The sequence below is a fragment of the Prionailurus bengalensis genome, chromosome B3 (genome assembly GCF_016509475.1).
Source record: "Prionailurus bengalensis isolate Pbe53 chromosome B3, Fcat_Pben_1.1_paternal_pri, whole genome shotgun sequence".
Taxonomy (NCBI): Eukaryota; Metazoa; Chordata; class Mammalia; order Carnivora; family Felidae; genus Prionailurus; species Prionailurus bengalensis.
In genome coordinates, this window is record NC_057355.1 from 143,134,002 (window position 1) to 143,160,850 (window position 26,849).

At 49.8% G+C, this 26,849-nt stretch overlaps 2 protein-coding genes across 5 annotated transcripts in view; one reads left to right on the forward strand and one right to left on the reverse strand.

Moving 5' to 3' along the window:
- The window catches only part of DEGS2 (delta 4-desaturase, sphingolipid 2), a 72,283-nt gene extending 63,227 nt beyond the window's left edge, over positions 1-9,056 (reverse strand). Inside the window, exons 1-2 of one of the 2 annotated variants that reach the window (XM_043557012.1) lie at positions 8,714-9,056; positions 1,515-1,653 (exon numbers count right to left, since the gene is read on the reverse strand). Coding sequence is in view for 1 of the 2 variants with exons in the window: in XM_043557014.1 (XP_043412949.1) it covers positions 1,515-1,653; positions 8,474-8,482 (148 nt within the window). In the remaining variant the exon portion in view is untranslated. Of the gene's footprint in view, positions 1-1,514; positions 1,654-8,473; positions 8,663-8,713 lie in introns of those variants that run through there. The other variant, XM_043557014.1, reaches the window with a different exon arrangement.
- Positions 9,057-9,456: 400 nt separating this feature from the next.
- Positions 9,457-26,849, forward strand: part of YY1 (YY1 transcription factor) — a 33,083-nt gene continuing 15,690 nt past the window's right edge. For all 3 annotated transcript variants that reach the window (XR_006293501.1, XR_006293502.1, XM_043557011.1), the window contains exons 1-2: positions 9,457-10,133; positions 26,354-26,516. Coding sequence is in view for 1 of the 3 variants with exons in the window: in XM_043557011.1 (XP_043412946.1) it covers positions 9,467-10,133; positions 26,354-26,516 (830 nt within the window). In the remaining 2 variants the exon portion in view is untranslated. The remainder of the gene's footprint in view (positions 10,134-26,353; positions 26,517-26,849) is intronic.

The window sequence follows — 26,849 nt, forward strand, 5'->3', positions numbered from 1 at the left end:
TTGAAACCCAGCTGAGGACCCTGGGCTTCGTTCCACGTGCAGCAGGGAGGAGGACAAGGCAACCACACCACTGGGTAGTTCTGCTCAGACAGGCTCCCCGTGTGTCCTGTACTGGGCTGGCCCTGTTCCTCTGGGAGCAAGAGGCAAACCAGACACTGTCCTTGCCCTTAAGGAATGTGTGATTTTGTGAGAAAGGCAGACCGGGTAAGAGCCATGTTCATTACAGTGAGAACAATGGTAACTGTGCCTATGGAAATACCCTTCCAAGGAAAGCTTCCCGGAGGGATCACCTGAGCAGTTCTGGAAGATGAGTAAAGTTGAAGGAGGCGGGAAAGGCCGTTTTAGGCAGAGGGAAATGAACAGGGTCTGCAGGTGGCACGGAGGCGAGTAAACAAGGCGGAAAGGTTCGAAACGCCTCGCGGAGGAGCCGGCCGTCCCGAGGCGCCCGGAGCCCCAGAGGTTTGAAGCGGGGAGCGATGTGGTCCCCCCTGCACGTTAGAAAAATTCAGGGGACCCCTGGCGCAGGAGGACCGGTGGCAGGCGCAGCAGCGGGCTGGCCAAAGGGCAGGTGACAGGGAGCCAGAGCCTCCGTGAGGACAGTAGGAGCGGGAATGGAGAAAAGCGGGCTTTAAAAAATATTCTGGAAGTAAACTCATTAGGAGTTGGCGGCTACACACGGGGGATGAGGGAGCGAGGAGTCCAGGGTGAATTCCCAAGTTCACTGCAAGTGAGTGCGGTGGTGAGGGAAGCCGCCGGAAGAGCAGGGCTGACGCGGACGGAGAGGTGGTTAGGCGGGCGGTGCGTCCAGGGTGCCGCGGGACAGTGCATGGGGCCATCTGGGACAGCGGGGTGAACAGAATAGAGACGGAAGCTAAGAGCGGTCAGCACGCAGGTGGCTGTTGGGGCCACACGTGGGGACCCGATGACCCAGCAGAGCACGCGGAACACGGAGAGTGGCAAGAGGAGAAGTGAGAAGGGGGAGACCGAGCTGAGCGGTGCAGACAGCCGAGGTGACAAGTCCAGGGACAGAGTAGCGGCCGGTGTCGGGTGCAAGAGAAGGCGAGGAAGCAGGTCAGAAAGCCTCCGCCTGTGTGGCCAGTGATGGAATGTCTGGTAGACCGCCGGGAGACACAGGGCCTGGGGTGGCACAGACGGGCTCGGGATGCTTAGCTGGGAACAGGAGACAGGCTACGGCTACAGAGACACAGGGTCAAGTCAGGGGCTTGTTTTTAAAGACCAGGAGAGGGCGCCTGGGTGGCTCAGTCAGTTAAGTGTCCGACTTCGGCTCAGGTCATCATCTCGTGGTTTGTGAGTTCGAGCCCTGTGTGGGGCTCTGTGCTGACAGCTCAGAGCCTGGAGCCTGTTTTGGATTCTGTGTCTCCCTCTCTCTCTCTGCCCCTCCCCTTCTCACGCTCTGTCTTTCTCGGTCTCAAACATAAATAAGACATTAAAAAAAAAATGTAAACAACATAGCTGACGCTGGAGACCGTACATTACGGCAGAAGTCTACATACATGAGCGGTGTCTCCTGCAGTGGGTCCCAGGATTCCAGAAGCGCAGAGACAGAGGTGGGTTGATCCAAGGGTGAAGTTTTATCAGACAGAAGCAGGACGGGATGCTGAAGACGCTTGTGATTAACCATGGCTTTCTAGTCTGGGAAAGAAAGGAGGGGTGAGAACACTAAATAAAGGTCTGAGGCTGAAGCAGAGGGTCAATGGGATGGAAGGTATGAGTCGGAAGGGGCAGGGTATTGGGGGTTTAAGACTCCAGATGTGCTGCTGCTCTCGGGAATGACAAGGACCAGGATATGGCAGCTGAAGAGGGGAAACGAGATAATGGAATCGCAGAGGCCAAAATACAGACCTGAGGGCTGTCAGAGGGCTGACTCAAGTCACCTAAGAGCTGGTAGGGCTCAGGTGTGAGAGGAAGCCCCAGGTCTTCAAAAAATACAAGAGAAGGTGAGACGATGCCAGAGTAGCATCTGAAGTGGCACCAGCCTCACACTGGGTCACGGCTAGCACTGCCTTTGGAAGGATTTGGTCAAAACAGCCCTAGGAAAAGATGCACCCACCCCACGACTGCGTTCCCGCCACGATGACAATGCCATTTAAGCAGAATGGTGCAAGGAAACTCCCAACCCATTCCTCGGGGAGTAACAGGATGGCACAGTTTAGATATGATGGTCCTTCCTCCCTACCCCCATCTTTCAAATCCCAAGTTTCAAAATTGTACGTGACCTAAGCAGGGAAAGAACCGTGCGCCAGGGTGTGCCAAGGAAGTCAGATGGCAACTCAGCACCAGAACGTGGCTCATGGGAACACAGAGGAGAGATCAACAGCCTTTCTCCTTCCTGACTCCCACCTCTAGGCTGCTGTTCCTGTGGCGGGGGCTGAACCCCACCATGACGACGCCTGTGCCAAGTCTCCTTGGGTCCACCCTCTCCAGCCAGAGCACCTGTGTCCCAAGAAAAGTGAGCGAGACACCAGCAGTCCGCAGTAGAGACATGTCCAAAGGGAGCTCCAATGTTGAAAAATTGAGTTTTTTTTTAATGGCTATTTATTTTTCAGAGAGAGAGAGACAGACAGAGACAGAGAATGAGTGGGGAAGGTGCAGAGAGAGGGGGACAGAGGATCTGAAGCAGGCTCTGCATTGACATCACGGGGCCTGACGTGGGGCTTGAACTCACGAACTGCGAGACCACGACCTGAGCCCAAGTCAGACGCTTAACTGAGCCCCCCAGGCGCCCCAAGACTGGTTCCGATCGACATGGGAAACACAAAAGCAAGTTGTCTATTCCACTTTTAATAGACAGCAATCCACCTAGCTCAGAGAGATTAAATACTTACCTCTGATATGGCAAATCTACCCGGCTAGTAAATGAATTTTCATTTGCTCTAAGAAACCAAGTGAGTGTTGGATCCCATCTATAATCATCAGTTGCAAAACCAGCAGCGGCCGAATGCACAGCACAGGCGCAGAGGCTGAGACGCGAGGGTCAGGAACTAGCTCACCCAGGAAAAGAGAAGCGTAGGAAGAAAACGTAACTGGTCCTGAGCGTACAAGCACCCTACATACCAAAAAAGCCCAAAAAGTTGGGCATTTGCCTTACCATTACTGCGCACGCCCATAACGCCTGAAGACTGGCATTGTTAGGCCCATTTTATAGCAGAGGAAATGAAGGGTGTAGAGGTTACAAGCCTCTGCTAATGTTACACGATTGATAAACTGCGCCACTGGGACCTGACCCCAAGCTTGTGGTGACTCCGGTCTGCTCTTCCCACTGATCAGCTTTGCAGCTGGTCTGTCTCGCAAGGTCTGGAGTTCCAAACCCATTTCCACTATTAATCCCCAAGTTCAGGTGTGAATTTTGAAGAAGGAATGGCTGATACAAGACAACAGTAGGGCATGATGTTAGTAACCAAGTATGAGTGAGAAAACCTCAGCCAACCCCAAAAGCAGTTTCAGTGGATTAATCTGTTAATTTGATGAATTTCCAAGGCTAACAATGAGGGTTATGGGCTTGCCCCAATATTTACACATTTATCACCTGATTTATCTACTGCTGTTTCACATAGAAATTAACATAAAACAGAGGCCCCTGGGTGGCTCAGTGGGTTAAGTGTCCGACTTCGGCTCAGGTCATGATCTCACGGTTCGGGAGTTCGAGCCCCTCGACGGGCTCTGTGCTGACAGCTCAGAGCCTTCAGTCTACTTGATTCTCTCTGCCCCTCCCCCACTGCTCTAAGGTTTTTTTTTTTTTTACAGAAACTAACATAAAAGAATGAAAGGCTGGTGTGTGGCCAAACACTGGGTCAGGCACTTTCTGGTCCCTTGAGCCTCAGTCCCAGCTGAGCTGTCCCTTACTCAGGAAGGCCTTTACCTGACAGCATCCCCCACCTCTCCTCTTCTTCCCAGCACTTCGCATAACCCGAATCCTGCCAAGTATCTGCGAACCACCCGTTTGGGATATTGGGACCTATCCTCTCCGACCCTGCAGGTTCCCCGAAGACAAGTGTGTGATCCTCGCTCACAGCTGTGTCCTCCAGGCACTTGGCAAGGAGAATGACCAGCCAGACTCACCTGAACTCCCCGGGGCCACTCCTCTTTACAGCGGGAATCCATCCGAGAGGCTGGATTCCAAACCCCCACCCCGTCTGCAAGGCCAAGCTAACTCCTTAGTGCTCGTAAGCTGTTCTGTTCCACTGCATTAACCCGCCCCACGCATGCAAATGCAGTCCAGCGTGGCTAGAAAAGTCACAGGGGCTGAAAAGAGAAACATCCGCTCACTCTGTTCAGGTGCACACGCTGCGTCTGCCTGGCTGGGCAGGTGGGAGCAGCCAATGTCAGTGCAAAAGTGGATCTAGCGTCTCTTCGGGAGGCTATCGACCAGCAAAGTAGAGAACTAGGTTCGTGTGTTACCAAAGACCTCCACTTTCCTTAGTGTTATGGGTAGTAACCGGATCCATGTACTGAAAGAACCTGCTTGGCCTCAGAGAATTTGACTCAGGTCTCATAAAAGGACGTGAAATAGTACATAAATGTCAGCTTAATAGAGGTCTCGTCAGGGCACCTTACCACAACTTAAGCTCCAAATCTAACATAGACATTGATGGAGTGGGGAGTATGCTTTTCGTGGCCCAGATTTCATAGATCCCACAACCGAGAACTATAGTTTAGATGATTAAGACAGCAAATGCATGCCTATAGTGTTTCATTTGACTTGTATTTGTCTTTTTAAAGTTTATTTGAGACAGAGAGAGAGAGAGAGAGAGCGAGCAGGGGAGGGACAGAGAGAGGGAGACACAGAATCCAAAGCAGGCTTCAGGCTCTGAGCTGTCAGCACAGAGCCCGATGCGGGGCTCAAACTCACAAGCTGTGAGATCACCATCTGAAGCTTAGAAGCTTAAACAACTGAGCCACCCAGGCGTCCCTCATTTGACTTGTATTGATACAAAGTTAGCATAACTTAGATGCACAAACGTGAAATGTCAACCTGATTTTCCCAAGTATTTTAAATTTTTTTTTTCAACGTTTATTTATTTTTGGGACAGAGAGAGACAGAGCATGAATGGGGGAGGGGCAGAGAGAGAGGGAGACACAGAATCGGAAACAGGCTCCAGGCTCCGAGCCATCAGCCCAGAGCCTGACGCAGGGCTCGAACTCCCGGACCGCGAGATGGTGACCTGGCTGAAGTCGGACGCTTAACCGACTGCGCCACCCAGGCGCCCCTTGATTTTCCCAAGTATTTTATTGGAAACTCGGCCTGAGGGGCACCTGGGTGGCTCAATTAAACATCCAACTTGTGTTTTCAGCTCACGATCTCAGTTTGTGAGATGGAGCCCCAAGTTGGGCTCTGTGCTGACGGCTCAGAGCGTGGAGCCTGCTTCAGATTCTGTCTCCCTCTCTCTCTGCCCCTCCCCTGCTCATGCTCTGTCTCTCTCTCTCAAAAATAAACATTAAAAAAAAAAAAAAAAAAAAGGACACTCGGCCTGGACCTAAATTGGAATTCAACCCCTGCAAACTTGGAAGCTTTGCAGTCTAACAAAAGCAGGGGACGCTCGCTCTACATGCAGCCCCGTGGCTACCTTGCAATGTGTCTTTGTGACCTCAACCAGTTCCTTCCTCAGCTGCTTTCCCCGTCCGTTAAAAACCAAAAATGTACACGGCTCTAACATTCTCCTTTCTGCAGCTGATGCAGACCACTAACTGCCTGCTGACTGGAGGTAACTTCAAAAGGACTCGATGTTTAGAATTAACCAAAAGGAATTTCACAAGGAAGGTACCTCAGTATGTGGACAGGGAAATTATTTAGCGTCATGAGTTCATCACCTGAACCATTCCCAATCGGTCACAGATGGACAAATGGCAGGGCACCTGGGTGGCTCAGTCGGTTAAGCAACCAACTTCAGCTCAGGTCATGATCTCACAGTCCGTGAGTTCAAGCCCCGCGTCAGGCTCTGTGCTGACAGCTCAGAGCCTGGAGCCTGCTTCGGATTCTGTGTCTCTCTCTCTCCTGCTCATGCTGTCTCAAAACAAAATAAAATAAAATAAAAACATTAAAAAAGAGATTAAAAAAATGGACATATGGCAGAGTGAAACTGAACAGCTAGCCTTATAATCCATAAGACCCTGTCTGAAAACGGGAGAGGTACCAACATTTTTTAATGCACATCCTTTACCTCCCCCCACCCCACTCTGCTCACTCCTGACATTTGCCCCCTCCACACGTCTCCCTAAACCACAGGCTCTTAAAACGGAGTTTGAGCATTTAATGGAGCTTTCAGGAAAGAAACCATTAGGAAGATGAAGGCAGGTGACTTTAAGAGTTGTGGCTAACAGTCCACATCTCTGTCCTGCTTCTGTCCTGATCAGGTGGCCAAAGGGCACATTCCTTGCAAGATATTTGTCACCACATCTCCTCAACCATTAGTGAGCTCTGACTTCTCGAGCTCCTGGAAAAGTCTGCATGACTCAGGATTCTTCCAACATTCTAGTTTTTTCCACAGTTGTTTCCATTCATTTCTGCAGTAGACTGGAAGTCTTGGGTGAAGTTGGAGCTTTTGAGACCCTTGAAACAGTCCAACACTATCATACAGAACTCCTGTCATGTCGCCTTCATTTTTTGATGAGCCAAAAAGCAAACAATCATTCCATGTATAAAAGAAGGAGCTAGAAACAGACACAGCCATAACCTTTGCCCTCACAGTTGGAAAGGGAAAAGCACCCAAGATCTGCGTTAAGAGAAATACCAGCTTAATTTAGTAACCCTAATCATTTGGCTTCTTGCTAAAACAAAGGGACTCTAGAACATTCAGAGGGAATGCTCATTGGCTCAATTCACTCTGCCCAAACAGAAGAGAAAAAGCAGTAAAATTACCCAAACTTTCAGAGCCATGGTTCTGAAATGGCAATTTAACCTGTCCTTTTAAATTGATATTCACCTTTTGCAGCAAGTGCGAGGTTAGTGCCCATACAGCGCAGGGTCTTTGCACATCTTGTCGTAAGATCCCTCACAGCTAAAGCGCTGAAAGCAAGAATACCTCCCACCACAGAAAACTCCAGGCCTATGTTAAACGGGTCACCTGCTCTGGGGCAAGTTTTAAAAGCTACTCGTGGAGCAGGTGTGAGGGTAGCACTTAGGGACATCTTAATGCTGTGTTGCACCTGCCATCCTTCCCAAGTTTTAAGCCCTTTTCAGTTTTCTCCCCTTGATGGCGAACGTCTACAGATCTAGGATTTAGAAGCTAAGCAGGTACTTCCCCCATTTCTGGTGTTTAGTCTAGAGGGAAGTATCAACTACTTACAAAAACATTTTCTTGTCAATTACTAGAGAGTGGGGAAAGTGAAATTAAGCCACATACAAAATTCTCCCACAACTGGTTTTCGCTTGTGAAATATTTATGCACAATTTATAAGCTACGAAGCCAGAAATGACTTATTTCAACAGATTTTACTTTGCCAAACTGTGTGGGTGCAGAACTCCAAGGGGAATTACTCAGGTTTTGAAACTCAGATGCAAAGAGAAAATGATCTCATTTTTCACTCTTTATGCTGAAATTCTCAAAAGTCAAGTCGAATGGCATTTAGATATTAAATCAAGTCACTTGTTAATCAGAATGAATCAACTTTTCTCTAATATGTTATCAAAGACACCTGCTGGTTTTAACAAGTTGGACCTAAGAACTGATGAATCAGTCCAGAACAATGACGGGCTTCAACTGCAGGAACACTATTCCAGGAATAAGCGTGGAGAACGTACGCATTCAATGAATTTGCACGGCATTACACTGGGCAAAGACACGCCTTCCCAGATTTTCTGAAAAAATCAGGGAGTCTGTATTTTTATTGCTTTAAACCAACTGTCAGGTCGACCAAAAGGATGAGTAAGGGCAAAATGACCTCGCTGCACCAGCCATTCAGGAAGGCTGAACTTGCCGTTATTTCGTGCCAGGAAAAATCCAGGCTCTGTTGCACGAAGAATGGAGAAACGGGGGAGCTTTAAAGGATGAGACGAATGCAAAGCCTGGTGGGCAAAGGGAGGAGTGTCTATGAAAGTGAGAAATAGGTGAAGACGGTGGTCAAGGAAAACACTGATTGGCTGGAGAGCGAAGAAAGGGAAGCTCAGAAGGAAATTCTAGAAAGCCACAAGGAGCCGAGCGACACGACGAGCGGCGGGGGCCCCCGTGGTTCCAAGCTCTACAGCGAAGCGGGCACCCAACGGCCCCGTCTCAGGTTTCCGCGGGTCACAAAAGGATAACGGACATCCTCCCAACGGTGGACCTGGGGGCTCCGCGCGCCGCTTCCGCCCGGCCGCCCCGCCCCGGCCGTCCGGCGCGGCCCACCTGCGCTCGGCACCCCGGGCCCCGCGCCTCGCGGGGAAGGGCGCTCGCGGCGAGATGCGGGCCCGCGGAGGCCCACGGCCATTCTCCTCTGCGGCCCGCCCGCCTTTGTTCGCCTGGCCCTGCACACTCACCGCCGCCATCGCCCGCCCGGAGCCAGGCGCCGAGAGCAAACGCCACCCGACGCGAAAAAGGAGGCACAGGCGTTTCTCGTCAAAGCAGACTTTATTGGGCGCCGGGGCCGCCCCGCGCGCGCCGCCCGCTCCCCCGCGCGTCCTCCGGGCCGCTGGCCTGCCTAGACCCCGCGCGCGGCCGACCCCGCCCTCTCCCGCAGGCCCCCTCCCCCGCGGCGCCGGGGACCGCGCACCGCTCACCGGCTCCCGAGGCGGCGGCTGCAGCGGCGACGCCCCGCTCCCGAGTGCGGCCCGGGCCCGGGGCGGCGGGTCTCGCTGCTGTTGCACCGCGGAGGGCGGGAGCCGCGCGACTCTCGGCGGCGGGCGGTGGCGGCGCGCTGACGTCACGCGCCGCGGCCATCCGGCGCGCGCGGGGGCCGCCCCGTCGACCCCAATCCGGGAGGAGCCCGGGTGAGTGGGCGGGGCCACGGCGGCGAACGGGCAGATCGATTGGCAGAGGGGGAGGAGCGAGAGGGCCAGTGGGCGAGTGGGAGCGAGGCGGGGCGGGCCGAGGCCAGCGCGGAAGTCTCGCGAGGCCGAGCCCGAGCGGAGTGTGGCGGCGGCGGCGGCGGCGAGATCTGGGCTCGGGGTGAGGAGTTGGTATTTGTGTGGAAGGAGGCGGAGGCGCAGGAGGAAGGGGGAAGCGGAGCGCCGGCCCGGAGGGCGGGAGGAGGCGCGGCCAGAGCGGGCGGCCGAGGCGCGGCGAGGCGGGGCGCCGGGGCGAGCAGCGGCCGAGCGAGCGCGGGGCGCACCGAGGCGAGGAGGCGGGGAAGCCCGCCGCCGCCGCCGCCGCGCCCGCCCCTTCCCCCCGCCGCCCGCCCCCTCTCCCCCCGCCCGCCCGCCCGCCGCCTTCCTCCCTCTGCCTTCCTTCCCCACGGCCGGCCGCCTCCTCGCCCGCCCGCCCGTAGCCCCGGAGCGGAGGCCGCCGCGGCCGTGGCGGCGGAGCCCTCAGCCATGGCCTCGGGCGACACCCTCTACATCGCCACGGACGGCTCGGAGATGCCGGCCGAGATCGTGGAGCTGCACGAGATTGAGGTGGAGACCATCCCGGTGGAGACCATCGAGACCACGGTGGTGGGCGAGGAGGAAGAGGAGGACGACGACGACGAGGACGGCGGTGGCGGCGACCACGGCGGCGGGGGCGGCCACGGGCACGCGGGCCACCACCACCACCACCACCACCACCACCCGCCCATGATCGCGCTGCAGCCGCTCGTCACCGACGACCCGACCCAGGTGCACCACCACCAGGAGGTGATCCTGGTGCAGACGCGCGAGGAGGTGGTGGGCGGCGACGACTCGGACGGGCTGCGCGCCGAGGACGGCTTCGAGGACCAGATCCTCATCCCGGTGCCCGCGCCGGCCGGCGGCGACGACGACTACATCGAGCAGACGCTGGTCACCGTGGCGGCGGCCGGCAAGAGCGGCGGCGGCGGCTCGTCGTCGTCGGGCGGCGGCCGCGTCAAGAAGGGCGGCGGCAAGAAGAGCGGCAAGAAGGGCTACCTCGGCGGCGGGGCCGGGGCGGCGGGCGGCGCGGACGCGGGCAACAAGAAGTGGGAGCAGAAGCAGGTGCAGATCAAGACCCTGGAGGGCGAATTCTCGGTCACCATGTGGTCCTCAGGTGAGCGCCGGCGCGCGCCGGCCCCCGGGATGTTTTTGTTTTGAAGGGAAGCCATGTTTTATGTGTGTGATGGGCGCCGCCATCTTCTTCGCAGGGCAAGTATGGCGGCCCCAAAAGATGGCGGGCCGCGGCGGGGGCGGCGGGCCGGCGGGCCGGCGGGCCGAAGATGGCGGCGGGAGGCGCGGCGCCGCCCGCTAGGCCGCAATGGCGTAGTTTCCCCGGGCGGGGCGGCCGCGCGGCGCGGGGCGGGGCGGCGCGGCGGGGCGGGGCGCGCTGGGGCCAACGGACGGCCGCCGGCCCGTTGTCCGCCGCCCCCGCCCGGCTGGCTCCCCCGCGAGGCCTGGGGGTGGGGGTGGGGGGGCGCGGGGCGGGCCTCGGCCGGGTTGCGCGGAGCTCGCGCCCGGCCGGGGGCCGCCCGCCGTCGCCTTTCCCCCGCCTTCCTCTGGGGGGCGTCTCGGCCCCGCCCCGCTCCCCTTCCCCCCTCCCCCTCCCCCTCCCCCTCCCCTTCCCCCTCCCCTTCCCCTTCCCCGGACCCTCAGCTGCTCCCGAGAGGCGCCTTCCGCTCCCACGCCCGGCGCGCAGGCCGGACTCTGCCCGCGGCTGCGCTCCCCGTGCTCCCCGCGCTCGCCTCGGTGGGGCGGGACTTGGGCGGCACGTAGGGCTCGCGTGTGCAGGCTCCGCGCCGCCGGGGCCTGTCACCGCGCTGCCGGCGAGGTCCTCGCTTCCCTCCCCCGCCCCCCGCAGCACGTCGGGGCGAGGGTCCGCGAGGTTTTGTAGATTGCTCTTAACCCTTTCCGTTTGGGGAAGTTTCAGTTTGTCGGGGGTTCGGCGCGTTGCAAATAGGTCGGTTATCTACGCGACTGGGGACGTTCGTCACTAAATAAAGTCGAGTACTTTAAGTCTTTGCACGAATTTTAGTTGACAGAAGGCCATCTACTTTCTTTCCCCGTGAAGAGATTCTACAAAGCCAAAGAAAATATCTAGAGCAAAAGGGACTTACTGCGTGTTGATTTTTTTTTTTTTTAACTTTATAACCATGGAAAAGCTGGCTTTTTTTTCCTGTGGGTGTCTTGTTCTTTTTTTCACATGCTATCTAGTTAAATTGCCGGGATAGTAAGAACACTGAGAATGATCCTGCCATGGCTAGTTAATTTTCTGTTTGTGAAGATCGTCACACGTAGTACCGAGTTTGTGTTGTAGAATCCTTCTCCCAGGATTACTTTACCGCTGTCTCATAAATTCTCAGAATTGGACGCAGCCTCCAAGCGCGATGACCCTTGAGTATTAAAAGATCGTTAACAATTGAGAGGAACAAATGAAGCGCGAGGTGAAAAGGCCGGTAGGGAAGGCTGGTCTGGTCGTAGCTCCTGCAAGCCCCGAGACGAGCTAACTAACCTCGGACGGCTCTGGGACTCAGAGGACCGAGCAAAGGGATCCGAGTTGCTGCCAGAATTCGATAGCAGGTATTAATAGGCGCTGCTGTTCTGGATTTCAGAGTGTCTTGTGGAGGTCTTAGGAGTTTGAGTTTAGTCGGAGGTACGTGTTTAAGTGAGACCTGTCCACTAACTTATTTGATGGTTGTCAGAGCACCTTCTGTAGATTCCGGTGGCTTAAGAATGAGCGCGTGCACACCGATCGTGTTGAAACTAAAAGCCTTGTTTTTCCATCAATATGAATTGCTTATTGAATTTTGCTGGAATCAGGATGCCACTTGAAATTAGGTATTAGGTACCTAAAGATACGCCCACCACATAAAGGTAAATTTACTTTTTCTCACAGTGAGGATATGTTGGTTTTACAGAAATTTGGAAAACCAGGGCGTTATATACTCTGTCCTTGATCTCTTACCAAGTTGCTTACCCGCTTTCCCATACCCAGAAAACTTGATAATGGAGGCTTTACTTGATGAAGTGATGCGTATCAAGTCAGCCAGTGGGGGGGGGGGGGGGGGGTGGCATTTGAGGGGCCTGACTAATGGGAGGTAATTTACAATGAAGTCAGCATTGAAAAGTCATTATTTCCCCTGTAAGTGGCTGCTTACAGAGTTGAACAGTTTGGGGTTATTTTAATGCCCATTTCTTTGCAGAGTTAGTTGTCTGCATAACAGAGTACTCTGTACATAAAGCTGATTATAAATATTTGATGGCAATAACATAGTATGGCCTGTTTCCTCAGACATGTTTTGTGGTAAGCTATCCCTCTTCCTTGTCCTTGTGGTTTGGAATTAACACCAAAGAGACGCTAAATAGTTTGTGATTAACTATGCACGTCCCAAGTACAGATTCTGAATATAGTGTAATCTCTGGAACTGAAATAAGGAGATAATTGATAGTAGGTGAAGAAATCAAAGCAGGTTCACTGTTAGGCTGAATTTCTACGTGTCTGTGTGCTGACTGGTAGGCGATATGCTCAGTGCTTTCACCACCAAATCTCATTTGATCCCAGGCATGAGAGTTTTAACTACAGTGTGGTTTCGTGAAAAGTCCTTTAGATTGGAAATGAGCTGTGACGTGACAGTTTTGCCCAAGTCCAAGCTTAGTTACGTGAAGTCTTCGTAAAAATAATTGTACACAGGGTATGCTCAGAGCTCTAGTTATTCGCTAGTACCTCTTAGTTAAAAAGAAAAAAATGTAGTGGGAGCCAGCATGTTTGTGGAAGCCAAATCTGGATTTTATGGGTTTCTGTTGCTTGCATGCCGCCTTACTTTAATTTCCCACAGAGTAACAACAATCTGTGTGATTGGCATCTTTTTAATGGAGTGACAGCAAAGGAATCTACTGGTTCTATACTAGAGTAGTTTTAGACTTGAAAGGTCCTTAGAAATCAACTTTTTTGTTTCCTCTTTTAACTGGTGTAATTCACTTGGGCACAGTTCAGTGGCTTCCACTATACTCACCAGGTTGTACAGCCATCACCGCTAGCTAATTCCAGAATATTTCCATCATCCCAGAAAGAAACCCCATTAGCAATCACTCCCAGTTTTCCTCTGCCCCCCAGGCCCTAGCAACCACTAATCTACTTTGTGTTTCTCTGGATTTGCCCATTCTGGACATTTCATTTAAATGGAATCCTACATTCTGTGGTCTCGTGTGTCTGACTTAGTCTGTTTTCAAGTTTCATCCACATTGTAGAACGTACTTTATTCCTTTTTAAGGCTGAATAGTTTTCCATCGTGTAGATACTAGAGCAGGACCTGCTTAAATTTGCAGATGAGAAGATGTAGGCCCAGTAAGGCTACATACGCTATGTATGTTTCAGTATTTCATCACTCTTCAGTTGTGTCTTGAACATCCTTAATCCATTGCTTTAAGGCCGTGTTTACTTTTGTTTTTTGTTTTTTTTTCCCCTGGCAGTATGACTAATGAACATTGCCATGTTGCTAGATTTAGGGCACAGTCTGAGATGTCTATTTTTCCCTAAATTGTCGTCATTATTGTATGGGAGTGACATCCTATTTTATAGAGCTTACTGTAAGCTAAACCACTTAATCATTGGGCCGAATAGAGAAGCTCATGATAAAAGCTGAGTATTTAAGACATTTAGTGTTGAGAAAAGACTAAGAAGGCTTTAAAATCTTGAGGTTTCGGGTATGCAGAAATTATGACCTTCACTCAAGGCTGTTGGTATTTTAATTATCTTATGTTAGACCAAATATAGAAGTGCTTTGTACTGGATTGAGTAAAACATCTAAGACTCGAAAACCGTTGATGTTAACATCAGTAGATTGAAAGAAAGTTAGAAAGTGTTTAATTTTCTCTCAGTTCTACATGTTAAGAAGTTCAGGTTTGCTAAAAGTTACTAGTCCTGACCATTTGCCACTCCTCTGTGGGTTTTCCACCTCGTCCTTTTTTATCTGCTGTTTATCTTTAACTGAGATGCTGTGCATAGAAATTCCCATGGAGCCAAGCTAGGGAAGCCCTCCAGAGTGATCTTGTCAACCTTGCGACCTACATAGGGCAGGCGAAGTCACGGATCCTGATTCCTGACCTCCTGAAAGCCTGCCTGGCTTGCTGGCACAGACAGTCCCCAGGTTACTCGCCTTTCCTTTTCCTCCCACTGTCAACCGCTGACTCCCCCTGGCGGGAAAGGAAAAGTCTGGATCAGGAAAAGGTCGATACCTACAACTAGCATTTTAGGCTCTTGAAAGAGAATAAACGAAGTAATAATTTAGAAAACGTACGCTAGACTCCTGGACAGATACTTACAAAAGGCTTTTTATTTTTTGTTGTCGTTGAAGTCTGCTTAGTAAGGTGGGTTGGTTTTAAGGCTGAGACATTTAGGGCCTGTTATGAGTATAAACAATTATTAGAATGAACATTTCTTAAGCTCTGCATTCCTGTGTTAACCCCTGATCCGCTCCTCCCGGGGGACCATTCTCTGAACTCTGCTTTTACTCCTTCCCATACATGTAGGACCTAAAAGTGAAAACTTACAATGTCTACATCTGAATATTTACCAGTGGGTTGTATTCTATAGTATTGTTGGGTAAACATTCAAATCTTGTATTTTAAAATTTGGCATCTGAAACACTGTTTGGAGGTTGACGGTAATAATTTCATTACGGTTCGTGGAACATTAGGAAGATGTGCTGCGTAGGTTTGGAAGTTAGTTTGACTGTACTGTATGAGTTGGTACTTCTCTGTGTGTGGGGGACTTAATGACACAGGAGAACCGTTTCCTATTCCTGAGTACCTTATGTTAGTAGGTCCCATTCTGTTTAACTTTGTGGGTAATTATCAATAATAGCAAGCCTGGGTTTCTGGGAATCATTAGTAACAAGCATCAGATTTCCTCTTTAGAGGGCACTGACCAAAGTATCTCGCGTTGGAATCTTAACGTCTGACCTTGGTTTCTTTGTCAAATGACTTAGAGTTGGGGGATCCCTAACAGCATTTTCAGTTCCTTTAGAACAAAGAAATTCTACTCCTTTCTGAACTCCTGCATGACAGTAGGGAGATACACTCACTTTCTTAAAGCAGAACTCTAATTTTAAAGTGATCTGGTGAATGAGGTATTAGGAACTTGAGTAAAATTCTTTTTTTCTTCCTACTTTTTTTTTCTTAAGTTCATTCATTTATTTTGAGAGAGAGGGAGAGAGAGAGCACGCGTGCGCACGTTCATGCCTGTGAGCAGGGGAGAGGGAGAGAGAATCCCAAGCAGGCTCTGTACCGTCAGCCCAGAGCCCGATGTGGGGCTGGAACTCACCAACTCTGAGATTATGACTTGAGTTTAACCAGCTGAGCCACCCAGCTTCCCCAATGAGTAAAAAAAAAATTTTAGAGGTATTTTTTTTTTAATTTCTTTTTTCTTTTCTTTTCTTTTCTTTTCTTTTCTTTTCTTTTCTTTTCTTTTCTTTTCTTTTCTTTTCTTTTCTTTTCTTTTCTTTTCGAGTGAGAGGGAGAGAGAGCGAGCGAGCAGGGAAGGGGCAGAGAGAGGGAGACACAGAATCCGAAGCAGGCTCCAGGCTCTAGGCTCTGAGTTGTCAACACAAAACCCAATGCTGGGCCCCATCCCATGAACCACGAGATCGTGACCTGAGCCGGAGTTAGACTCTTAACCGACCGAGCCACCCAGGTGCCCCTGACTAAAATTCTTAATAACCATGAAATCACTTTGGTCTTACACAGTGGTCTCAGATACGATTAAACATGAAGACAATGTAAATAGTTGTGATGGGCTCTTTTTTTCTTGGGTAAATGATTTCCCTTGAATGTAAGAAGTGTGCAGTAGGGAAGGAGCCTGCTATAGGCGTGCTGGAAGCACTTCTGTTGGAACCTGGACCACGTCTCTTGTGGTGGTGGTCTCCCCCCCATTTTTTTTTAATGTTTATTTATTTTTGAGAGAGAGAGAGAGAGAGAGACGGAGACCAAGCGCAAGTGGGAGAGGGGGAGAGAGAAAGGGAGATACAGAATCCCAAGCAGGCTCTGAGCTGTCAGTGCAGAGCCTGACATGGGGCTCGAACCCACCAATGGTGAGATCATGACCTGAGCCGAAGTTGGATGCATAACTGACTGAGCCACCCAGGTGCCCCGGACCCTGTTTCTTCTAGGAGAGTCACAAACTACAGAATTTCTGATACCTCACAGCCTTTTTGTGGTTCTCAACTCCATCCTCTCTTTTCCTTCTAGGTCTTATAGCTCATAAGCACCCAAAAGCCTTGAGGGATGGGAGCCGCAGCCGCTTCTCCAAATTGACAATTGGCTTTTCATTTCTCGTTTTGTTGGTAACTCACTTACAGTTTGTGCTAATGCTGATGGCTCCTGTATTAATCTTAAGGACTATGTGCAGACTTCTGGATTTCACCTCTGGGGATCTAGGCACACACTATACCTTTCTGAATTTTCTAAGACTTAAATCAGATGGCTTCATTCACTCCCCTGCTTTAAAACCCTTCCAGCTCAACCGCGTGAATATATTTAATGCAACCAAACTGTAGACTTTAAAATGGTTACAGTGGGGTACCTGGGTGGCTCAGTCGTGAGTTTGTGAGTTCGAGCCCCATGTCGGGCTTTGTGCTGACAGCTCGGTGCCTGGAGCCTGCTTTGGATTCTGTGTCTCCCTCTCTCTCTGCCCCTCCCCCTCTCATGCTCTCTGTCTCAAAAATAAATGAACATTTAAAAAAATGTTTAATGGTTTGGTAAGTATGTTTGTGTTTACACATACACGTACACATGTCCTGCAGATTCTCATCACGCTGCTTAAAGCCCAAACTCCTTATCATGAGGCCACACGTGATCGGGCCTGTGCTTTCCTTTCCTGCTTCCTCTCCCTTTATGCTCCAGCCATACCAGCCTTCTTTCTGTTCCTTGAACTTGTTCCTTTGCTCTTACCTCTACTTCCAGTGCGGGGACCCCACATGTTCCACATTCTTGTGTTGCATTGTTCTTCACATTTCAGCTCTGAGGCCTTCCTGGTCCTCCACTCTGACTCTCCTAGTTCTGTTTGAGTCTCTTTGGAGCACTCTCTGGAATTAGCTTGCTTTTTTCTTTAACTTGCTTCTGTCTGCTTCCTCTAGAGAGTAAGTTTGGGGCCTGTAACCCTGCAGCCTTAGTATAACACTAGGCGTATAGAAGGTTCTTGGTAAATAACTGAGTCAGTGCATGGAAATTGCACAGTAAGGTAGAATCATGGCCTAGAGACCAGAATACCATCATCATCCATGACTGCATAGGTGGAAAAGAAGCATGAAGGGTGAGGCGAGGGCAGAGGAGTGTTCCCTTTTTAGGAAAGGCGTGGACTTCAGTCAATCCTACTTTCAAATCCTAGGCCTGCCGCTTAACTATGCTTCTTCCAGTACATGACTTGACATTTCTGAGGCTTATTTCTCAGGCCAAGGACACGGGGCTAATATCTTCAAGGTTTTGTTTGCCTCGAGGAATATGGCAGTTGCAGCATGAAGCCAGGTATGCAGTAAATGACAGCATCCTGTCTTCTCTATTAGTGGGGAAGGAGTGGAAACAGCCTGTGAGTGATTTCTGCTTGTTGCTTAGCACTGGATCTCAAATAGCTAGCGCTCCCCCCTTTCCCCAGCGAAGGTTTGGGTGATAGCAGTGGTCAGTCGATAATGTCGTTTTTGTCATAAGTCACGTCGAAGGGTCAGACCAGAGTTGACGACCTGAGATGAAAGGTGTGGAGGAACAAGATCTAGCCAACCTGGGTAAATCAGTAAGTAGGTAAATACACGTGTGCCTTGGTGAAAATAGAAAATCAGGATCCCAGGGGGAAAAAGGAAGCCTCAGGGCCAACCCTCATGAGCTCCCTGTGGGTCAAGGTGGAAAGGGAAACAGTGCTACTGCTGATCTAAGATGAGGAAAGCTTTTAGAGAAGTCCAGCCTTTCTTAGGACTGAATTCTAAAACACTGCTTGTACATGAAGAGGCCCACTGAGTGATGATGTGCAGCTTCCAAACCAGCTTGGTGTCCAGAATTTCACGTGGTGTTTTAGGACAGGTGAAGACTTAAAATGTAAGCTAATTGAAGGCGATTCTGGATTTTCCACGGCCTTTCCGTGCGTACTCCAGTTGAACAGAAGTTCACCATTCTTTAAAAAATCATCAAGTATAGGACCTACTATTATTCCCCTTACACCCAGGAGGGTCGGGGACGTGGGATGGTGTTTGGGCTCCCTCCTTGCTGGGCTCCAGACATAGTGGCTGCCATTTAAAGCTTTCCCTGGCTTCAGCCTTAGAGATGGTCTACTTTTTTTTCAGAAACGAGGAAAGCAAGTAAGGCTTAGTAACAGGAATGAAAGAGGTCTCTTGCAGGAAAGAGGCTTGGGCTTTGGAGAGCAGACTGGATGTAGATGGAGGGTGAGAGGTGGGCAAAGGGGAAACTTGTAGCTACCACGTAGCTTTTCTTCGACATTGACATTGAATAACTTGTTGTGAGAGGGCTGGTTTGGTTGGAGTGGGGAGGGCAGGTGAGTCTCCACGGGGTTTTTTTGGTTTTTTTTTTTTTGTTTTCTTCTTTTTTTTTTTAATTTTTTTTCAACGTTTTTATTTATTTTTGGGACAGAGAGAGACAGAGCATGAACGGGGGAGGGGCAGAGAGAGAGGGAGACACAGAATCGGAAACAGGCTCCAGGCTCCGAGCCATCAGCCCAGAGCCCGACGCGGGGCTCGAACTCACGGACCGCAAGATCGTGACCTGGCTGAAGTCGGCCGCTTAACCGACTGCGCCACCCAGGCGCCCCTGTTTTTGTTTTCTTCTAAAGAAAGGGCACGTACTTGAGCAGGGAAGAGGGGCAGAGAGTGAATTTTTAAAAAAATTTGTTAACGTTTATTCAGTTTTGAGAGACAGCATGAGTGGGGGAGGGACAGAGAGAGAGGGGAGACGCAGAATCCAAAGTGGGCTCCAGGCTCTGAGTTGTCAGTGCAGAGCTCCATGTGGGGCTCAAACCGATGAACCATGAGATCCTGACTTGGGCGGAAGTCAGCCGCTTAACAGACTGAGCTACCTAGGCACCCCAGGAGAGGGGAGGGAGGGGGGCAGAGAGAGAGACACAGACAGACAGACAGACAGACACTTACAAAGACGTCACACTCAGCCCAGAGCCTGACTCAGGGCTTGAGCCCATGATTCTGGGATCATGATATGAGCGGAAATCAAGAGTCAGACACTCAACCCACCAAGCCACCCACCCAAGTGCCCAAGCTCCACTTTTTACACCTCTTACCCGGACCTAGGACCTGTAGAGTGCTTCCAGCCTTTCCAAATATTTAGTTACTTAATCCTGTCCTTTTTTTTTTTTTTTTTTTTTAATATATTTGAGTCTTTATTCAAAGTTGTTTTTTTTTTTTTTAAGTACTATCTACTCCCCCACCGTGGGACTCGAACTCACTGCCCCAAGATCAAGTCACGTGCTCCACTGACTGAGCTGCTAGCCAGGGCCCCAGTCCTACTACTTTGTAAATTATTTTGAGTCTCTTTGCTTTGCCTCTCAAACTAGGATGGGAGTGATGAGTGCTTTGGTGATGTAGAAGAAGACTGAGCAGTTGGGAGGTAGGGTTAGGACAGAGGCGTATTTATACACATTTATATAAGTTCCCTCTTGCCTGTGGGGGTGCATTCCAAGACCCCCAGCGGAGGCCTGAAACCACGCATGCCTGAAACTACTGATGAAGAGTAATGATAGAACAGTGACAACCTTTGGCTGTAATAGAAGTTATGTGGATGTGGTTTCTGTCTTAAAATGTCTCACGGGGGGCGCCTGGGTGGCTCAGTGAGTTGAGCGTCCGACTCTTGATTTGGGCTCAGGTCATGATCCCAGGATTGTCAGGATTGAGCCCCACGTAGCGCTCTGTGCTGACGGTGTGAATCTTGCTTGAGATTCTCTCCCTCTCCCTCTGCCCCTCCACCCCCTCTAAAATTAAAAAAAAAAAAAAGTCTGTAATTGTCTGTGGTGGTACTGTACTCGTCCTTTTTTTTTTTTTTTTTTTTTTTTAACTGTTTGTTTATTTTTGAGGGGCAGAGAGAGAGGGAAACAGAGAATCCGATGCAGGCTGCAGTCTCTGAGCCGTCAGCACAGAGCCCGATGCAGGACTCGAACTCACAAACTGCGAGATCATGACCTGAGCCGAAGTCAGACGCTTAACCGACTGAGCCACCCAGGCGCCCCTCGCCCTTCTTGCAATGGTGTGAGATGATGAAAGGCGTGTCTGAGGAGCAGATGAGGAGAGGGACCTGGGCATGAGCCACAGTGTGAGGCTACCGTTGCCCCTTTGACCAAACCTCGGGAAGATCATCTGCTTCCAAACCATTTGAATACAAAGTGTGTGCCGTATTTACGGGTGGAATTGGCTCGATTTTGTTTTTTCTTCCCTTCCATCTTAGGTCAGTTTACTTCATTCTGTCGGTTGTAGGTCATATGCGGGTGGCGACCGTTCATGGGTGCTGGAGTAACCTGATCCCAGTTTCGACTGGAAGTTCTCATTACGCCTTTTCCTACCACACTACCCCCCTTTGAAGCAGTGACCTGTGTTCTCCGCTTTTTCCAAATAGGAACTGTGAAATTTGGCTTTAATTTGCTTTTTTTGTCCAGTTGTGTTCTGGTTCTCAGGATCCTAAATTTAAGTCAAACCCGTTATAGAGACTCACTGCGGTGAGACTTCGCTTGCCTCCCTGAAACCGTGCAGAGAGAATTAGCTAAGTCCCGCCTTCAGGGAACACTCCAGAGGGGCATCTATATGTGCAGCAATTTGTAGAGGAGATTTAGATATTTTTGCTTCGTGAGTCTGCTTGGCCCAGGTGTGTATTTGATATTACACACCAGCCAGTAGGCGTCCGTAACATACTTGGCATTCAGAGCAGATCAGTTAATACTTTCCCCCTCCACAGGGCAAACCTGTTTCAGTAGTAATTATGAAATGAAACATTAAAATAATGGCCAGTGCAGAGAGTGAATTTTTTTTTCTTTATTTGAATACATAACAGCAAAACATTTTTTTAATAAAACTGTACAAAAAGAAATAATACATTTCACTAATGTATTTTTTGAACTAAGGGGCAAACACATATGTACTTATTGTCTATAAATGTATTATATCATAAATTTATATTTGGCAAAAACTCCCCAAAGCTTTCTTTTGCAAAAATGAGATTAAACGACCAGAAAATAGCAGACATTGACATTCTTTGATCTGTTGCATTAGTGTGTGTCCAGTTCTTGGAGAAAATGAGGCAAACATTGTCTTTGATTTCTCTGACCATAAAACCTAGCGTCTTTTGTCATTTCTGTAGCAGCTTTTTTTTTTAGTGTGATTTTTTTTCTATATAAATAGTTTATTTCCTGACATTTTGTTGTTTAATCCTTAATGGCCCTTTTGATGATTTCTGTGTGCTGGTGGTCTTCAAGGAGTTCAGCAAGTTAACTTTCGTGTAATGCTCTTTATTAAGGAATAAGTAACAAACGTAATAACATGAAGTTTAAATGCATATTATGAAAGCATACAGCAATTATTTAGAAAGACCCAACAAAAGATCTTACGAGGCAAGAATATTGTCACTGACACTGTTGAGAACTGCAGGTGTAGAGTGGTCATCAAAAGCAGATTGTCTTTAATCCGTGTGGTTGTGGTCTGCAACACGTGCAGACCACGTGGTTATTGTCTATATTCGGGACAGACTGCCTTGACTGTGTGTCACTTTCACTTGGTAAGTGACTGAGTACAATTCTCGCGAGACAAAGCTAGTTTTCTTCCTGCATCTGGGCAGAATTCCTTAGGTCTCCTTTGCAAAAACGTCTTCCTCATTCACTGAACGTTGAAATCACTCAGATGTTCATTCTGAGCCATCTCCTTTCTCTGTTTTCTCCAATAGATAATATTATAATAGATTTCTCTGGCTTTAAACTCCGTCCACATGCCAATACTGTCCATGTAGTTCTCTTAGCTTTGATTTCTTTTATCCTCACATCTGCATATCCTAGTATCTCCTTGAAGTCTGTCCACTAGGTGTCTCACAGATACCTCAGATTAAAGCAGAATTCCAGGTCCTCTGTACACGTCTTTCCCCCATCGTTCTCTAACTTGGCTGATGGCATCCTCCCAGAAATGCAAGCAAGAGACTTAGAAGGCCTGCTTAACATCCTTAACGACCCCCACCCACCCATCTGATTCATAACCCAGGCACGTGTAGTCCTTCTCCAAAATAAAACTTGAATGGGTGGCTCATGCAGTTAAGCATCTGACTTCAGCTTAGGTCATGATCTCACCTTCATGGGTTCGAGCCCCACATAGGTGGCATATGTGCACACCGTTCGTAGCATTATTCACAGCAGCCAAAAGGTGGAACCGACTCATGTGTCCATCAGTAGATGGATGGATAAACAAAATGTGTGTACGCACGGGAATATTATTCGGCCATGAAAAAGAATGGGATTTTTTTGTATATGCTGTAATATGGATGGACTTTGAAAACGTTGTGCTTAGTGAAAACCCCAGATGTGGAAGGACAAATACTGTCCGATTCCATTTATAAAAGATATCTGGAGGGGCGCCTGGGTGCCTCAGTCAGTTGAGTGTCCAACTCTCGATTTCGGCTCAGGTTCACGATCCCAGGGTTGTGGGATCAAGCCCTGCATCCCGCTCTGCGCTGAGTGTGGAGCCTGCTGAAGATTCTCATTCTCTCCACCCCCACTCCTTCCCTCTCCCCCCCCACTCCTTCCCTCTCCCCCTCTTCTTCCTCCCCTCCCCGCTCACTCTTGCTCTCTCTCGTGCTCTCTAAAATAAAATAAAAATAAAAACTTCAAAAAAAGGGACCTGGGATAGGCAAATTTGTAGAAACAGGAAGTAGAATAGAGGTTACCAGGGGAAGGGGGCAGTTACTGTTAATGGGCGCCAAGTTTCTGTCGGGGATGATGAGATGTCAGGTATACATAGTAGTGATCTATAATGTAAATAGATGCATGTATATTGAGTGTGAATATACCTACTGCCACTGATTGCACATTTATGGTGGATAAATTGGTTACAGTGGTTAAAATGGTTACATTTACACATGACTAAAATGATCAACATTATATTAGTGTCTATTTAATGAAAAAGTTTTTTAAAAAAATAAAAAGGAAACCATGAAAATGGGAGTGGGGGAGGCTGGCAGGCTGGGTTTGGCTCACTGGCTGTACTTGGGGATTGTAAAACTTGTCAGTCTCTACTTACACTCATTTCATGCATGTTTTGACTGTAGTTCTTAGTGATGTCAGTGACTGTTTTCTGGGCCCTTTGATGTTCTTCAGTGTTCGAGCTGAGAACCAAGTCTGGAGCCTGAGGAAGCATTTCCTCATTTGACTTGTTTGCGTCCCCCCACAATTCAGACGTTCAGGTCCCCCAGTGTGATCTTATTTGGAGGTGAGGCCTTTGGGAGGTAATTAGGTTATGAGGTGGAGGCCTCACGATGGGATTGGTGCCCTTGAAAGAAGGGCCACGAGGGGCGCCTGGGTGGCGCAGTCGGTTAAGCGTCCGACTTCAGCCAGGTCACGATCTCGCGGTCCGTGAGTTCGAGCCCCGCGTCAGGCTCTGGGCTGACGTCTCGGAGCCTGGAGCCTGTTTCCGATTCTGTGTCTCCCTCTCTCTCTGCCCCTCCCCCGTTCATGCTCTGTCTCTCTCTGTCCCAAAAATAAATAAAACGTTGAAAAAAAAAATTAAAAAAAAAAAAAAAGAAAGAAGGGCCACGAAAGAGATGATGGCCATCTCTGCCACGTGACAGCAAGAAGGCTGTTTGCCAGCCGGCAAGAGCGCCCTCACCAGGAACTGAATTGGCTGACGCCTCGATCTGCAGAACTGTGAGCAATAAACACCTGTTTAAGCCTCGCAGTCTGTGGTAGTTGTGCTGGAGTGGCCGCAACCAGGACGGCTCTCTCACTAGAATAGAAGTTCTGTGAGGGCAGAGGCTTTGGTTTCCGGGGCCTTAGAACGGTGCCAGGGGCATAGGGAGGCCTCGGTTGATGTGTGTTGAACTGTGCAAGGAATAATTCAGCCTGTGACCCTGTAATCCAGGAGCCGAGCTGGCCGGCCACCTTCTGCCCTAGCCTCTCCCGATCAGTAGCTTCCTCAGAGCAGCGGTGATCGTCAGCCTGGCTAGCATCCTTGTAACAGGAGCACAGAACATCCGTAAGAAACATAGCTCCCCTGCCCTTCAGAGCATTTCTGTAGCACCCGAAAGTTGATGGAGAAGTTGTGCCTCCATTGGAAGATTGGAAGGTGAAGGAGCGAGGACAGTGCTGGGAAGAAGTTCAAGAATCCGCTTGCAGTGCAGAGTCCTACCTAGCTTTCGAGCTTAGGATCATTAACCACGTCGCCTGGCCTTCCTGAAGGCATGCAGCTATTTTTGCCCTAGGCTGCTTTGTCTGTAAAGAGGGGACCTGGGATATGTTGTCGAGATCATTCTCGGTCCGAACAACAGGCGGCTGGGCCTAACAGTGAAGTACACACATCTGAGAGTTAAGCTTCCTGGGTTCACACCTGCCCCTTACCGGACTAGTTATCCCTGAGCCGGCTGCTTAGCGTCTCGGTGCCTCAGCCTTTTCTCCTGGAACGTGAACGAGCTCATTTGTCCACTTCCAGGGCGATACGTGCTGTAATTAAAACAGTGGCTCCACGTCAACATTCAGTGACATGTTGGCTGCTATTACTATTTTCTGATTCCTTGCGGTGATGAATAACGTTTTCTAAGACGAAGCGTGGTGGGAGAAGAGAGACACTTAAAGTTTAAAAGTGTCCTGTTCTGTGCTTTTCATCGCCAGGAGTGACTGAACATGGTAATGACCAAAGGAATCGAGTAAAGCTACCCTCTGTCGGCATCTTGCCCACATACCCTGATGTCAGCCGTGTGTTTAAGCAGCTGAACATAGTTGTTCAGCAGTAACAGCAGCTGTAGGGTTTGGTTTGATTTGGTGTTTGGTCTTTTTTAGCTGGTGGAAAGGTAAGAATTGAATAAGCCTGTTTTCACTTTGGAGAGTCCTTTGGTCACAGCTGTTTGTGAAGCATTTTGATGAAGAAGCAGAAATTTTCAGGTAGCAGGCATCTGGGGGTGCCTGGGTGGCTCAGTCGCTTAAGCGTCTGACTTCGGCTCAGGTCACGATCTTGTGGTTCGTGAGTTTGAGCCCCGCATGGAGCTCTGCGCTGACAGCTCAGAGCCTGGAGCCTGCTTTGGATTCTGTGTCTCCCTCTCTCTCTGTCCCTCCCCCACTCACGCTCAGCATGTCTCTCTCAAAACTAAGTAAACATTAAAAAAAAATGTTAAGTTATACTTCAAGCGTTCACACCACAGGTGGAAATACATCAACTGTATTTTGTGCATCAGTTGATCTTTATGGCATACAGGGCATCGTTACAGCAGAGAACAGAATTGGAAGGATGAATTAAGAAATTGATGGTCGTTGAGGTTTGAGATGAGGGTAGGAGCTACCTTGATGGCCATGGGGCAAGGGGAGAACTTTCAAAAATCAGTAGGATTTGCTATCTGGGATGTAGGATATTAACGACGGGGGTCAGTATTCCTTATTTTTTTAACCTGTTGGACTTGTGACGATAAGCCCTATGAGTAGAGATGTGCATTCTTGGAACGTGTATTTATCAGGAGCCAATTATGCGCAGACTGAACGAGGCCCTGGGATCAGAACTGACAAGCATCCCCGTCCTCGTGGTCTAGTGGGAGAAGCCTACAAAAAGCATAGTGCTGTCATTCTGAACTTGCACGAGCACAGGCCACAGGGTTGGGGTGAAGGGCTGGGAGTCCTTAGAGGAGCTGAAAGGCCATCAAAGCTGGAGCAAAGAGTACGGGCATAGCAGCGAGAACTGGTGGGGTTGGAGTGGGAGGCGGGAGGCCAGCTTCGGGGCGAAGGCTGGGGCAGGAGCTTCCAGTCCGCGGGGCCGCTTCAGGGGTGCGTGTAGGGTAGACAGAGAGCAGAAGTCCGAGAGGTGGAGGGAGGAGAAGCCAGCTCCAGAAGTGGGAGCAGCCCCAGGCAAGTGGAGGCGGAGTCAGGAATGGAGACTATCCCAGACCAGCTAAGAGGTTTGGCATCGCAGATTTTGGTGACCTTCAAGCAGAAACGGGATTTCAAGAGACGGAGGAGGAAGCCTGGGTGGCTAAGACACGAGGCTTAGCGGCTGTAAATCAGCCGCGTCAGAAGCTGCTCGCGAAAGCCCTTTTTGTAGTTCTTTAACGTATTTGCCCACGCATACATTTTTGCTCCACTAAAAATAATCTTCTGGCGTGTTTCAGATGAAAAAAAAGATATTGACCATGAGACAGTGGTTGAAGAGCAGATCATTGGAGAGAACTCCCCTCCTGATTACTCAGAGTATATGACAGGAAAGAAGCTTCCTCCTGGAGGGATACCCGGCATTGACCTCTCAGACCCCAAACAACTGGCGGAATTTGCTAGGTAAGACGGAAGAACTTGCCTTGCTTTTTAATGGTACAAAGTGCTTGAGTGTCGGCCGCTGTGGTTTTGGTGCCTAAGTTACAAGGGCGGTTTGTATTCTTGCTCTAGGGAAACGTCTGAAAACAAAAGCAGTTAGTTTTATTTTGAGTAGGAACTATGCTATTAGTGTGAGTGGCACCATTTTAGATCCTTGCAGGCAGTGAGATGCAGCGAATACTTCTTAATTTCATAATTGATACTGCCTGTGAAAAAAACTGCACACAATTTGTCTGGAAGCCGCTGTCTTAACACAACTCCCTCCCCCTATCCCCCCCCACCCCCCCCACCCCCGCC